Source organism: Anolis sagrei, chromosome 8, assembly GCF_037176765.1.
Source record: "Anolis sagrei isolate rAnoSag1 chromosome 8, rAnoSag1.mat, whole genome shotgun sequence".
In the NCBI taxonomy this organism is placed as follows: domain Eukaryota; kingdom Metazoa; phylum Chordata; class Lepidosauria; order Squamata; family Dactyloidae; genus Anolis; species Anolis sagrei.
This window is the reverse complement of record NC_090028.1, coordinates 32384168-32397062: the sequence shown is the minus strand read 5'-3', so window position 1 is coordinate 32397062 and position 12895 is coordinate 32384168. Positions and strand designations below refer to the sequence as shown.

The window sequence follows — 12895 nt, the reverse complement described above, 5'->3', positions numbered from 1 at the left end:
GTCCCATCTCAAACGTGTCAATTTTAACATTACATGACCACTCTTTTTTTTTAAAAAAATTTTTTTATTGTTTTATCATAGTTGTTACATTTGTTATACATTTGTTTATAGCAGATACATATTATTCAACACACTCTTTAACATCTAATCTTATTATACTGCTTAAGCATTTTTTTTCCCCACCACTGTGCTCCCCTCCCATCTCAAACCACAACTTTTACATATTGTCTGTCCAAAATCTCAATTCCTCTTGTGGCGCTAACTTTCCTTCTTTATTTTTTAAACCATTTACAATAAATTTTCCTCATACATCATCAAAATCGCTTTGTTTCCATATACCTTTTTAACTTTTAATATACATGTCAGCTTATCATTTATTGCCAGCTACCATGCTTCCTTGTACCACTCCTCTATTTGTATATTTATTTCTTTTTTCCAGTTCCTTGCTATAAGCAGTCTTCCTATTGTTAATAAATTTGTTATCGCTTCTTTATACTCCTTTTTCAATTGTTGTTATATAATGATAATAAAGCTATACCAGGACTTTTCTCAGTTTTCATATTCATTATATCTTCTATTTTTCTAAATACTTTCCCCCAAAAATTATTTACATATTTACATTGCTACCACATACATGACCATTCTGTTGGTAATCAGCACCAACTGCTCTGATTACAGTGATCAGCTCCCAATTGGTTAAATCAAGCACAGGATTGCTGATTCCCAGCCCAATTTACCTGTCTGAATGCATCTCCCTCTATGAACCAACACAGAGATTAAGATCCCCGAGGGAGGCCCTGCTCTCCGTCCCACCACTGTCACAGGCGCAATTGGCAGGGACAGGGCCTTCCAAGTGATTGCGCCTCAGCTATGGAACTCCCTTCCTGGTGAGATTAGATGGGCTCCCTCCCTCCAGTCCTTCAGAAGGATGGTAAAAACTTGGCAGTGGGATTGAGCTTTTGGGACAGTTCAATAAAGTAGCAATAGGAACCCTGACCATGCCAACTAGATTCAATGCGGTTGATCAAGACAGTTTAAGCAATGGATTTTAAAACTGAGACAATTTTTTTAATGTTTTATGTATGCATATAATTTATTTATGACCTGGCATTGAATGTTTACCATTTGTATGTTGTGCTCCGCCCTGAGTCCCTTCTGGGGTGAGAAGGGTGGAATATAAATGTTTTAAATAAACAAATTGTTCCCTCCTCCACCTTTTGAAAGACAGATTTATCTGCAAGGCACATCAGGACTATGCTTAGCAGAGCTGGTCCCCATAACTACCAGTTCTTGCTTGTTATAAATTTCTGAGATTTGTTTCAGAAAGGCATCATCTGCCACCTCTTCTTGGTTCAGTAGCCTGTAGTAAACTCCCACTACAATGTTGTTTTTTTCTCAAATTATTTTTACCCAAGTGCTCTCAACATGGATTTCTGTGTAAGTGAATGTCTTTGACATATAATCATACGCCCCCTCCTTTTCTGCCACATCTATTCTTTCTGAATAGGTTACACAGGATTCAAATGTACCCTGAAGCCACATGTACCATCTTAAGCTACATATAAGCAGAAGATGAAATGGATTCAACAAATGAAAGACCCTTTTTCATCTTTCCAGAATGTTTGTGCAACCATACACAAAATCTGTTTGTTTCATTGCCTACGGTCTTTGCACAAATAAAGAAAGAAAGCTTACCAAAAGCTCCACTCCAAAGAATATCCCCGATAGCGATCTCTCTTGTATCAAGGGTCCTCTGAAACGAACAACTCCAGGATATTTTTCATCTCCTGACCTCAGCTGTACTCTTACAGGTGAGCCAACTTCAATATGAAGGCCCTTACTCAGTCTAGCCTTGCTTTTAAATATACTGTATCTTTCTTCACAATTTGTAATTGCCAACAGCAGCTCTGCTCGCTTTTCGTCGATTTCAACAACTTCTTTCTCGTCCACAAGCAGAATGGCATGGGGTTGCTCCAAGATCTTGATTCCTATTTGCAATTTTTTACTTTTGGATGAAGGGTTGCTTCTGGTATGTCCTCCTGAAGACCGGTCTTGAACAAACTGGCCAATGCTACCCTTGGGTACTTTCAATAACTTTTGAGTCTGTTTGTCTATAATGCTACATTCTTGGAGAAGCAAGTAAAATATACGGTCTTCCCAATAGGGAGAGCTGCCTTTGTCTTGACTCCACGAACTCATTGTGGTTTCAACTTTGTACAAGTGCAAAGAATAGCTAAATTTCCATAATAACCGGAAAGGGATTGTAAGATTCCACTACAAGGCCCCAGCTCCAAGAATGAGTTAATGATTCTTCATCCATGTCCTCCTGAGCTAAATCCAGAACAGATGACCTGGAGCACAAAAATAAAAGATGGTATCACTGGAAGCTGAAGGGCCTTATAATAAAAGCAAAGCACAAGAAAAGAAGCTACTTTTGAGAGCAAACATCATCACTCATTTTTATAGATCTATGACAGTAACCTGCTGACAAGAAAGAGAACACTTTGAGGCAGCCTCAAAGGTCATCGTGAAGATTTTCTCTGCACAATAAAATGGACTTACTGCTGTATTGTGGATTTCTCACCACTATTGCTGTTTTTAATGGCTATAATACCATAAAGGTCTAATCTTCATTTACATTTTGAACAGCTACTTTTGATCTATAAAGAAGAAATGTTCCCTCATCTTACAAAAGAGGAACAAAACCAAATATCTAGGAATTGCTTTTTGAAAAGAAAAGAAAGACAAGTGAAAACTAGTTGTACTGTAAACCTACAGATGCTTATAAAATTGTCTATTTTTACACACAAAAACATGACATTTGTATAGCAATGTGATCAAATGAAAACAACAAGAAAACTTAGTAAATCAGCAAGTAATTGTTTCTCAAAAAGTTAGCCTGCCTGCAATAAATGATAAGCTGACATGTATATTAAAAGTTAAAAAATGTATATGGAAACAAAGTGATTTTGATGTTGTATGGGGTAAATTTGCTGTAAATGGTTTAAAAAATAAAGAAGGAAGTTTACCGCCACAAGAAGAAATGAGATTTTGGACAGATGGTATGTAAAAGTTGTGGCTTGAAATGGGGGGGAGGGGAGCACAGTGGTGGGGAAACAAAGGGGGAATAAAATGCTTAAGCAGAAGAATAAGATTATATGTTAAAGAGGGTGTTGAATAATATGTAACTGCTATAAACAAATGTATAATAAATGTAATAATTATGATAAAGTAATAAAAATATTTTTTTTAAAAAAAAAAAGTTAGCCTGCCTCTGTCCTAGAAGGACATAAGAGAATTCATAAATGATATTGAGCTTAGACAAGTTTTATAAAGTAGATAAATCTATCAACATGTTTTGCCATGACAAAAAAAGATAGGCCAGAAGCATACCACTGATGAATGGATTCTGGGAACAAAATATGGAGAAAGACCATTGCTTATAAACCCTGCTTTGTAGGTTTTCCAAAAACATTTGGGCAGCAACAAAGTAACTCTTGTACTTGAATCAATATGAGGGGAAAGCGAATAACATCCATCTTAGTATAGATATATCTCTCTTGTCACTCTCACAACAAAGGGACTGTCTTATAAAATGTATGTTAGGACATTGGTCCATCTAGCTCAGTATTACCTATATACCAAATGTCAGTCATTCTATCCCAGGCATGGGTAAACTTTCTAATTGGGGGTCACATGGTGGGCCAGAGTGGGGTGTAGGTGCTGGGAGGGGGTGGGTTTTCCCAAAGTTCCCTCCTTGCCCTTTCCTCCCCTTCCTCTTCTCTTTCAGAGGCACAAAACTGAAGGTAAGATAGGAAATGTTTGGATCCCAAAAAGAGTTGGTCTTGGTCAGGATGAGACAGTTGATGGGAGAGAAAAGGTGTATCCATTAGATCTCATACGGAGTACTCCTGATGTACAATCCTAGAATCCAAGAGTTGGAAGAGACCCCCAACAGCCATCCACAATTAAGGGCCATCCATGCAGGGAGGCACAATCAAAGACAGCCTCTGCAGAAAAGCCTCCAGAGAAGAAGACTCCACCACACTCCAAGGTAGCCTATGCCACTCTCTAGATAGTTCTTTCTAATCTTTTCAGTCAAATCCATTTCCCTATCATTTGAAACAATTGCCTTCTTGTGTCCTGGTCTCTGGAGCAGCAGAAAGTCAGCTTTCCCCCTCTTCCTCAATGGGACAATCTCAATGGTTCTCATGTTACCTCTCTACCTTCTCCGAGCTAAACATCTCCAAGGAGGAAAGGAGCAAGGAAAAAAGGGAAGGGGGGGGGGCAAGAGAAGGGTGGTAGGAAATGGAGGGATGGAGGAAAGGAAGAGAGGGAAGAGGAAAGAAAGGAAAGATAAAAGGGAAGGAAGAAGAAAGAAAAAAGAGGAAAGGAAGGATGAAAGGGTGGAAGGTAAGGAGGGAGGAAAGAGGGAAGGAATGAAAGGATGGTGAGAGAGAGGAGGTTCCTGAGAAAAGAGCCCAAGGGGTCACATTCGGCCCCCAGGCTTGGGTTTGTCCATAACTGCTCTATACCAATCTCCTTAAGGACAGCAAAAATGAATAGATAAATAGATAGATTGATAGATAGCACAGAAAATATGAATTCAACTATGGACGCTTCTCTCTTTTTCTTTTCTTGCTTTGAGTTGTCCTTAATGGTACAAAGGAAGGGATTATTAACTTAGATGAGTATATTAGGCTGCTATTATCTCTTTCTCTTCCTTCTTATCTTGGCAGGATATTAATATATTGGAAAAGTCAACAACTATAAACAGAAAAAAGTAGTTGAAAACCGTAGGTGCAGCTAGGAGGAAGGAGGGAAGGAAAGAAGAAGGGATTTTTTCATCAGATGCTTTTCATCATTATTAGGTGTTTTCTTCCTGGGAAATTTAGTAGACCAAGTACAATTTTAGCATTTAAAACTGGGGTGAAATTAACCCAACTGGCATCTATCTGTGCAGATTCATAAAATAATCTTCCAGAACTTGATATTTATTGTGGTATAACCCTCTGGTTTGTGTTATATATATACCCTGTCCTTCCTAGTAAGAGGTCCAAAAAGCATTTATGATTCCTCCCTCCCACCTCACATTTTCTCTCAACAACAACCCTTCATGATAGGTTAAGACAAGAGATAGTAACTGACCCAATATGAACTCAGATGCTTCGTAGGTACCGTAAGTGGAAATTGGACATCTTTCGACATTATGAACAATTAGAAATGACTATCTTGAGGAGAGTACATAATTACTTCATTTAAAGTATACACATCTATAAGCCTGCAGCAAGAAACAGATTAGAAACAGCAAGTCAAATGTTTGTTGAACTGAAGCAAAGTATGGTATGTGACTCTTTCACATAGTCACAAAACAGGCACAATTGCATCTTGCAGTAACACCAACTGGTCAAAACACAATAGCAAAATTTGTAAGACAGTAGAATCAGTTACCACTGTTAGGGATTTTCTACCTCTAATGTATTTCACTATGTTTCAAGCCCTTCATTAGCAATCTCCTCACAATAACCCTTCACATACATGACAAAATGACTTTTAGTCCACAAAAACTCCTGACATAACAAATATTCAATACAATAATTGTTTTAAATAATTCCATTAAACATACTTCAGAGTAGACATGCACAGTATTGCACTATGTAACAGAGACAATTTTTTTAAAGAACCCCCAAAGCATTTCTTAAAATATGGACCTAAGAATCTCCTATATTCCTACAAGAAGACTCTTATATTCCTATATGAAAATTAAGATACCTGCCCTGCTGTGTTTTGTTGTGTGCCATCAAGACATTTGTGACCCATGACAATCCTAAAGTGACCCTATGACAATATTGTCATGGGTTAAAGAGGGTTTGCCTTTGCCCTCCACTGAGGCTGAGAAAGCTTGACTTCCCAAAGGAGACCCAGTGGGGGCCCTTCTACACAGCCTTATATCTTAGAATATCAAGGCAGAAAATCCCACATTATCTGAGTGTGGAGTCAGATAACCCAGTTCAAAGTGGATATTCTGGGATATAGGGCTGTGTGTAAGGGCCCTGAATTTCCATGGTCAATCAGGGATTCGAACCCTGACCTCCAGAGTCATAGTCCTATGCACAAACCACTATATTATACTAGCACCCAAGGCCCTTACAATCAACAAAAAAATAACCTGAAAGGAAAGTGAAAGAAGGGATGGACAAGTAGTTAAAAATGTACCCTCACCAATAAGGAAGTTAACTTCAAAAAATCACATCAGGTTCAAGTTCTACTTTTTTACTGGAAAGGCTATATCCATTATGTTAGTATTGGCCCAGCTCTGTAATCAGATACAGTCATTTTGAGTTCTGATATATATTTTTTCCTGGGAAATTAGCTATTCCTGATAATTCGGTGTCATCTGCACATTCAATAAGCATGCCATCTATTCAAGTCATTGATAAAAATGCTGAATAGCACCTGGCCTCAGCACAAAACTGACTAGTCACTTTGTTTTCTGCTGCTCTAGAGACTATAGGACACAGAACAATGAATTCAAACTGTAGAAAAAGATATCCCAGCTAAGCATTAGGAACAAATTCCTGGTGGTAAGATCTATTGGACAGTGGAATATGCTGCTGCCTTGGGAGTCAGGTGGAATCTCCTTCTCTGGAGGTTTTTAAAGAGAGGCTGGATGGGAGTGCTTTGGTTGTGTATGTCTTCAGGGCAGAATAGGGTTCAATTGGATGATTGTTGTAGTCTCTTATTCTAGACTATTATTGTACACTATTATTCTAGACCAGTGGTTCCCAAACTTTGATCCTCCAGTTGTTTTGGGCTGCAGCTACCAGAAGCCCTAACTAGTTTGGCAAACCATTGGAAACTCTGGAAGCTGATCCAAAGTTTGGAAACCACTGTTCTAGACACTTTAATTGAATGGCATTTACTTACATTGGGCCTATTCTAATAAGTGACCCTTCCAACTTTTGCAGACATTCAGCTGTCTAATTTGCTATCTTGCTATTTCGTCCCTCAAAGACCTTGGTGAACTAATGCCAACTTATATGCATATACCCAAGCACACACATATACACAATATATATATACACATATAAACACAGAAATACTCTAACATATATACATATACATTATTTTTAAGAAATGATATATATTAAAGCAACTGATGAATAAAAAACAACATAAAAGTACCTATTTTTAAGAAATGTTATTTATTTATTTATGGCATTTATTTGCTGCCCTTCTCACCCCCCTAAGAGGACTCAGAGCGGCTCACAATGTATTATATTATTAACATAATACAATATCAGTATTAAATATTACTATATATTGTACTATATCATTATATTGTAATATTATTAGTAATAATACATGTAATATAAATATATAATTGCAATATCATATTATTATTATTAGTAGTAGTAGTAGTAGTATTATATTGTATTACATTATAATAAATACTATATGTATATACAATATATTGTATGATATTATTAGCATAGCACAGAAAAGAAGAAACAGAAATGACACATATCAAAGCAACTAAGAGGTTTATTTAATATACTAAAACAAGTATTATATATAATATATATAAATAAAAATGTAATGTCCGTTTGTGGGATTAATATAACTAAAAAAACCACTGGACGAATTGACTGCAAATTTGGACCTATCAGGCCAACGAGTGTCCATCACCCCTAAACCACACACAAAAAACCATTCGAACGGGCTTTGAAACCCCCAAAATAAACCATATATTTTGGTTTATTTTGGGGGTTTCATATGTGTTCATACACATATACACAAGCACACATACATAGACACAAACACACACATATATACACACACACATAAACACAAAAATACTCAAATATATACACATATACACACACAAACACACATATGAGTCCCCCCCGGGGTGAGAAGGGCGGGGTATAAGTAAATGAAATTAAAAATATATATATACATATACACAAATATATACACACATTACAATGCATGTGCAAAACTACATATATGTACGCAAGCACACATATATACACAAATACACACACACACACATATATATATATATACACACACACACACACACAGATATACACACGCAAACTGGGCCACAGCAACGCATGGCAGGGGACGGCTAGTATTATATATATATTACTATACATTATAAGATTATATCATATTATATTATAAGATTATAATATACATCATTTTAAAGAAATGACATATATTAAAGCAACTGTGATGAATAAAAGACAATATAAACTATCTATTTTATAGAAATGACACATATTTATGCAACCTATCCTTTGCTTTAATATACAATAAGTAGGATATATAATATAATATTAAAATACACATTATTTTTAAGAAATTACATATATTAAAGCAACTGTGATGAATAAAAGACTATATAAACTATCTATTTTTAAGAAATTGCACATATTTAACCAACTTATCCTTTGCTTTAACATACAATAGGTATGATATGTATTATAATATTAAAATACACATTATTTTTAAGAAATTGCACATATTTAAGCAACCTATCCTTTACTTTAACATACAGTAAGTATGATATATAATATAATATTAAAATACAAATTATTTTATAGAAATTACATATGTTAAAGCAACTGTGATGAATAAAAGACAATATAAACTATCTATTTTTTAAAAATTGCACATATTTAAGCAACTTATCCTTTGCTTTAACATACAATAAGTATGATATGTAATATAATATTAAAATACACATTATTTTAAAGAAATTACATATATTAAAGCAACTGTGATGGATAAACTACTTATTATTAAGAAATTACACATATTTAACCAACTTATCCTTTGCTTTAATATACAATAAGTATGATATATAATATAATATTAAAATACACATTATTTTAAAGAAATGACATATATTAAAGAAACTGTGAAGAATAAACTACTTATTATTAAGAAATTACACATATTTAAGCAACCTATCCTTTGCTTTAATATACAATAAGTATGATATATAATATAATATTAAAATACAAATTATTTCATAGAAATGGCATATATTAAAGCAACTGTGGTGAATAAAAGACAATATAAACCATCTATTTTTAAGAAATTAGACATATTTAAGCAACTTATCCTTTGCTTTAACATACAATAAGTATGACATATAATATAATATAATATTAAAATACACATTATTTTTAAGAAATTGCACATATTTAACCAACTTATACTTTGCTTTAACATACAATAAGTAGGATATATAATATTAAAATACACATTATTTTATAGAAATTACATATATTAAAGCAACTATGATGAATAAACTATCTATTTTTAAGAAATGACACATATTTAACCAACTTATCCTTTGCTTTAATATACAATAAGTATGATATATAATATAATATTAAAATACAAATTATTTTTAAGTAATGACATATATTAAAGCAACTGTGATGAATAAAAGACAATATAAACTATCTATTTTTAAGAAATGGCTCATATTTAACCAACTTATGCTTTGCTTTAATATACAATAAGTATGACATATAATATTAAAATACACATTATTTTTAAGAAATTGCACATATTTAAGCAACTTAAAACCTTTGCTTTAACATACAATAAGTAGGATATATAATATAATATTAAAATACAAATTATTTTATAGAAATTACATATATTAAAGCAACTGTGATGAATAAACTACTTATTTTTAAGAAATTACACATATTTAAGCAACTTATCCTTTGCTTTAACATACAATAAGTAGGATATATAATATAATATTAAAATACACATTATTTTAAAGAAATGACACATATTAAAGCAACTGTGATGAATAAACTATCTATTTTAAAGAAATGACACATATTTAACCAACTTATCCTTTGCTTTAATATACAATAAGTATGACATATAATATAATATTAAAATACACATTATTTTATAGAAATGACATATATTAAAGCAACTATAATGGATAAAACGTCTATTATTAAGGAATTACACATATTAAAGCCATTCAGAGGTTGCTATGATATACTGTACCATTCATTATGTATTATATAATAATAATAACATATAACAATAACATATATAAACTGAGGGGAATAAAATGCAATGTTAAAATGTCTATTCTGAAGGAATTGCATAAATTAAAGCTACCCAAAGGTTGGTTTAATATACTATAAGATATATTACATATATATATAGACCATCAAGACTAAACTACATCTCTTAAAGCCAGAATACATCTACAGCCATTACCCTCCGCTTCCTTCGTGCGTCTGCCGCCTCCTTCGCCTCATCCCCACAGAGGCGCATACTACTTCGCTGCCACACGCCGAGCTCTCCGTCCCGCCCCTTGCCTCCTAACGTACCCAATAGCGTCACGCCGTGGTCCCTCTGCCTCCCTCCTATTGGTCCCGCGCCAAGCTGAGGGAATTTCCAAGCCCCGCCCCTCCACCCTTCTGCAGTCAGGCTTGGTTGGAGCAGCTGTCCACACTCACACACGAAAAGGGGAACGAGAGGAGGCGTCTGATTGGCTGACGGGGTGAGTTGCCGTCTGGTGATTGGCTAAAAAAAGAAGGCCGGCCTTCTTTCGCCCCGCCCCTAGCGAACCAAACGATGCGTGCGTTTGATTCGTCGAATCCTCGCTAGGCCCGCCCATTTGTCTCCCGATGAGTGGTGGCAGGAAAAAAGGGCGGGGCGAAAGTAGAGCGAGGGTTCCAATTGGAGGAAAGGGCAGCTGTTCAAAGGTTGTGTTTACAATTGGCATCAGGCTGTGAACATAGGGAATAACAGCAACAATAACAACAACAACAATTGGGCTTGGGGTAGAGCACAACACTTGATAATATTATTATGTAATATACAATATAATACTACTAATAATAACATGATATTATAATTTATTTATTTATTTACTTTACTTATATACCACTGTTCTCAGCCCGAGGGCGACTCACAGCGGTTCACAACCAGTAAAAACAGCAATAATTCAATGCAATAATGTAACAACAATTAACAATTAACATATTATCCAACAATAGAATTACTACATTAACCAATCACTAACGTCTCATCATCTAAAAACATAATCCAAAATTCATCATCCATTGTTCCATTCCTATGTTCATTGCCAGTCAATTGCACTAGTTATTCGAATGCCTGCACAAATAGCCAGGTCTTCAGTTTCTTGCGGAACACCATTAGAGATGGTGCCAGCCTAATGTCTGTGGGAAGGGCGTTCCACAGCCAAGGAGCCACCACCGAGAAGGCCCTATCTCTCGTCCCCGCCAGCCGTGCTTGAGAAGCAGGCGGGATCGAGAGCAGGGCCTCCCCGGAAGATCTCAAAGTCCTGGTGGGTTCGTAGGCAGAGATGCGGTCAGATAGGTATCTTGGGCTGGAACCATTTAAGGCTTTATAGGCCAACGCCAGCACCTTGAATTGAGCCCGGTAGCAGTATAATGTTATAGTGCAATCTATACATATATATAAATATATTATATATTTTATATTAAACTAGCTGTCTCCTGCCACGTGTTGCTGTGGCCCAGTCTGCTGATCTGGAAAATAAAGTAATGAGAAAGTGTTGGTTTCTAATCTATGCAACGTCTTTCTGCTTGTGAGTAAACAGTATTTCTTGTTGTTTCTTTGTCAGTGTTGATGTGGAGAGTGTCTGGTTTGCCTACTCTGGAATAATAATAATAATATTTATTTATTTGATCAGTCATATGACCATTTCAAAATAAAACACAAGTAAACACGAGTAAAAAATAAGGCAACAAGGTGATAAGTCAGAATCTTATTTTCCTGGTTCTTCTTTCAGGAAATCTGAAAGAAGCTTTCAGAATAAAAAGGCTTACTCTGATTATGCTGGATCTTTCCTGCCCTTGCAAGAGGGATGTCAGAATATCATTTCTGTTGGGGGACCTGCAGTTGGATAATATTGGATGTAAATATCTGTCTCACAGTTCAGTATATGCTGGACAGTCAATTAAGAAATATTCAATGTCTTCCACTGTTTGTTCTCCCCAGACGCAGAATCTCTCACTTCTTGGGATGTTACAGAGATTTAAAGATGGGCTCAAAGCCAACCTTAAAAACTCTGGCCTACTCTGGAATATGCAACATATCATAGTCCTTCTTGAAGGGTCTCTTTCAAATCCATGATACTATATCTGTGTGTGTGTGTGTGTGTGTGTGTGTGTGTGTGTGTGTGTGTGAATCATATCTATCTATCTATATTTATGACTGAATGGCTCTTTGTCAGGAGGGCTCTGATTACATTTTCTTGCCCTGGTGAAGGGAGTTGGACTGGATGGCCTTAAGTATTTTCTGTTAGTCATGGGGTTTCTGTGTGGGAAGTTTGCCCCATTTCTGTCGTTTGTGGGTTTCAGAATGCTCTTTAATTGTAGTGAACTATAAATCACAGTAACTACAAATCCCAAATGTCAAGGTCTATTTCCTCCAAACTCCATCTGTGTTCATATTTAGGCATATGGAATTTTTGTGTCAAGTTTGGTCCTGATCCATCATTATTTGAGTCCACAGTGGTCTCTGGATGTAGGTGAACTACAACTCCCAAACTCAAGGTCAATACCCACCAAACCCTTCCAGTGTGTTCTGTTGGTCATGGAAGTCCTGTATGCCATGTTTGGTTCAATTCCATCACTGGTGCAGTTCAGAATGCTCTTTGATTGTAGGTGAACTATAAATCCCAGTATTGGGGGAGAACAAACAGGAAGGAAGAGAAGAAAGGAGGGAGGGGAAACGGGAAGGAATGAAGGAGGGAAAGGGGGAAGGAAGGAAAGAGAAGGAAGGAGGGAAGGAAAGAGGGAAGGAAGGAGAGAAGGAAGGAAAGCAAAAGGTACTGAAGGAAGAAAGA

At 35.7% G+C, this 12895-nt stretch overlaps 1 protein-coding gene across 3 annotated transcripts in view; it reads right to left on the bottom strand.

The window, feature by feature from the left end:
• The window catches only part of CYLD (CYLD lysine 63 deubiquitinase), a 36039-nt gene extending 25671 nt beyond the window's left edge, over nucleotides 1-10368 (bottom strand). For 2 of the 3 annotated variants that reach the window (XM_060787820.2, XM_060787822.2), the window contains exons 1-2: nucleotides 10273-10368; nucleotides 1696-2351 (exon numbers count right to left, since the gene is read on the bottom strand). In XM_060787820.2, coding sequence (XP_060643803.2) covers nucleotides 1696-2199 — 504 coding nt within the window. In that variant the 5' untranslated portion in view covers nucleotides 2200-2351; nucleotides 10273-10368. Of the gene's footprint in view, nucleotides 1-1695; nucleotides 2352-5148; nucleotides 5270-10272 lie in introns of those variants that run through there. The other variant, XM_060787821.2, reaches the window with a different exon arrangement.
• Between the last annotated feature and the right edge of the window lie 2527 nt (nucleotides 10369-12895).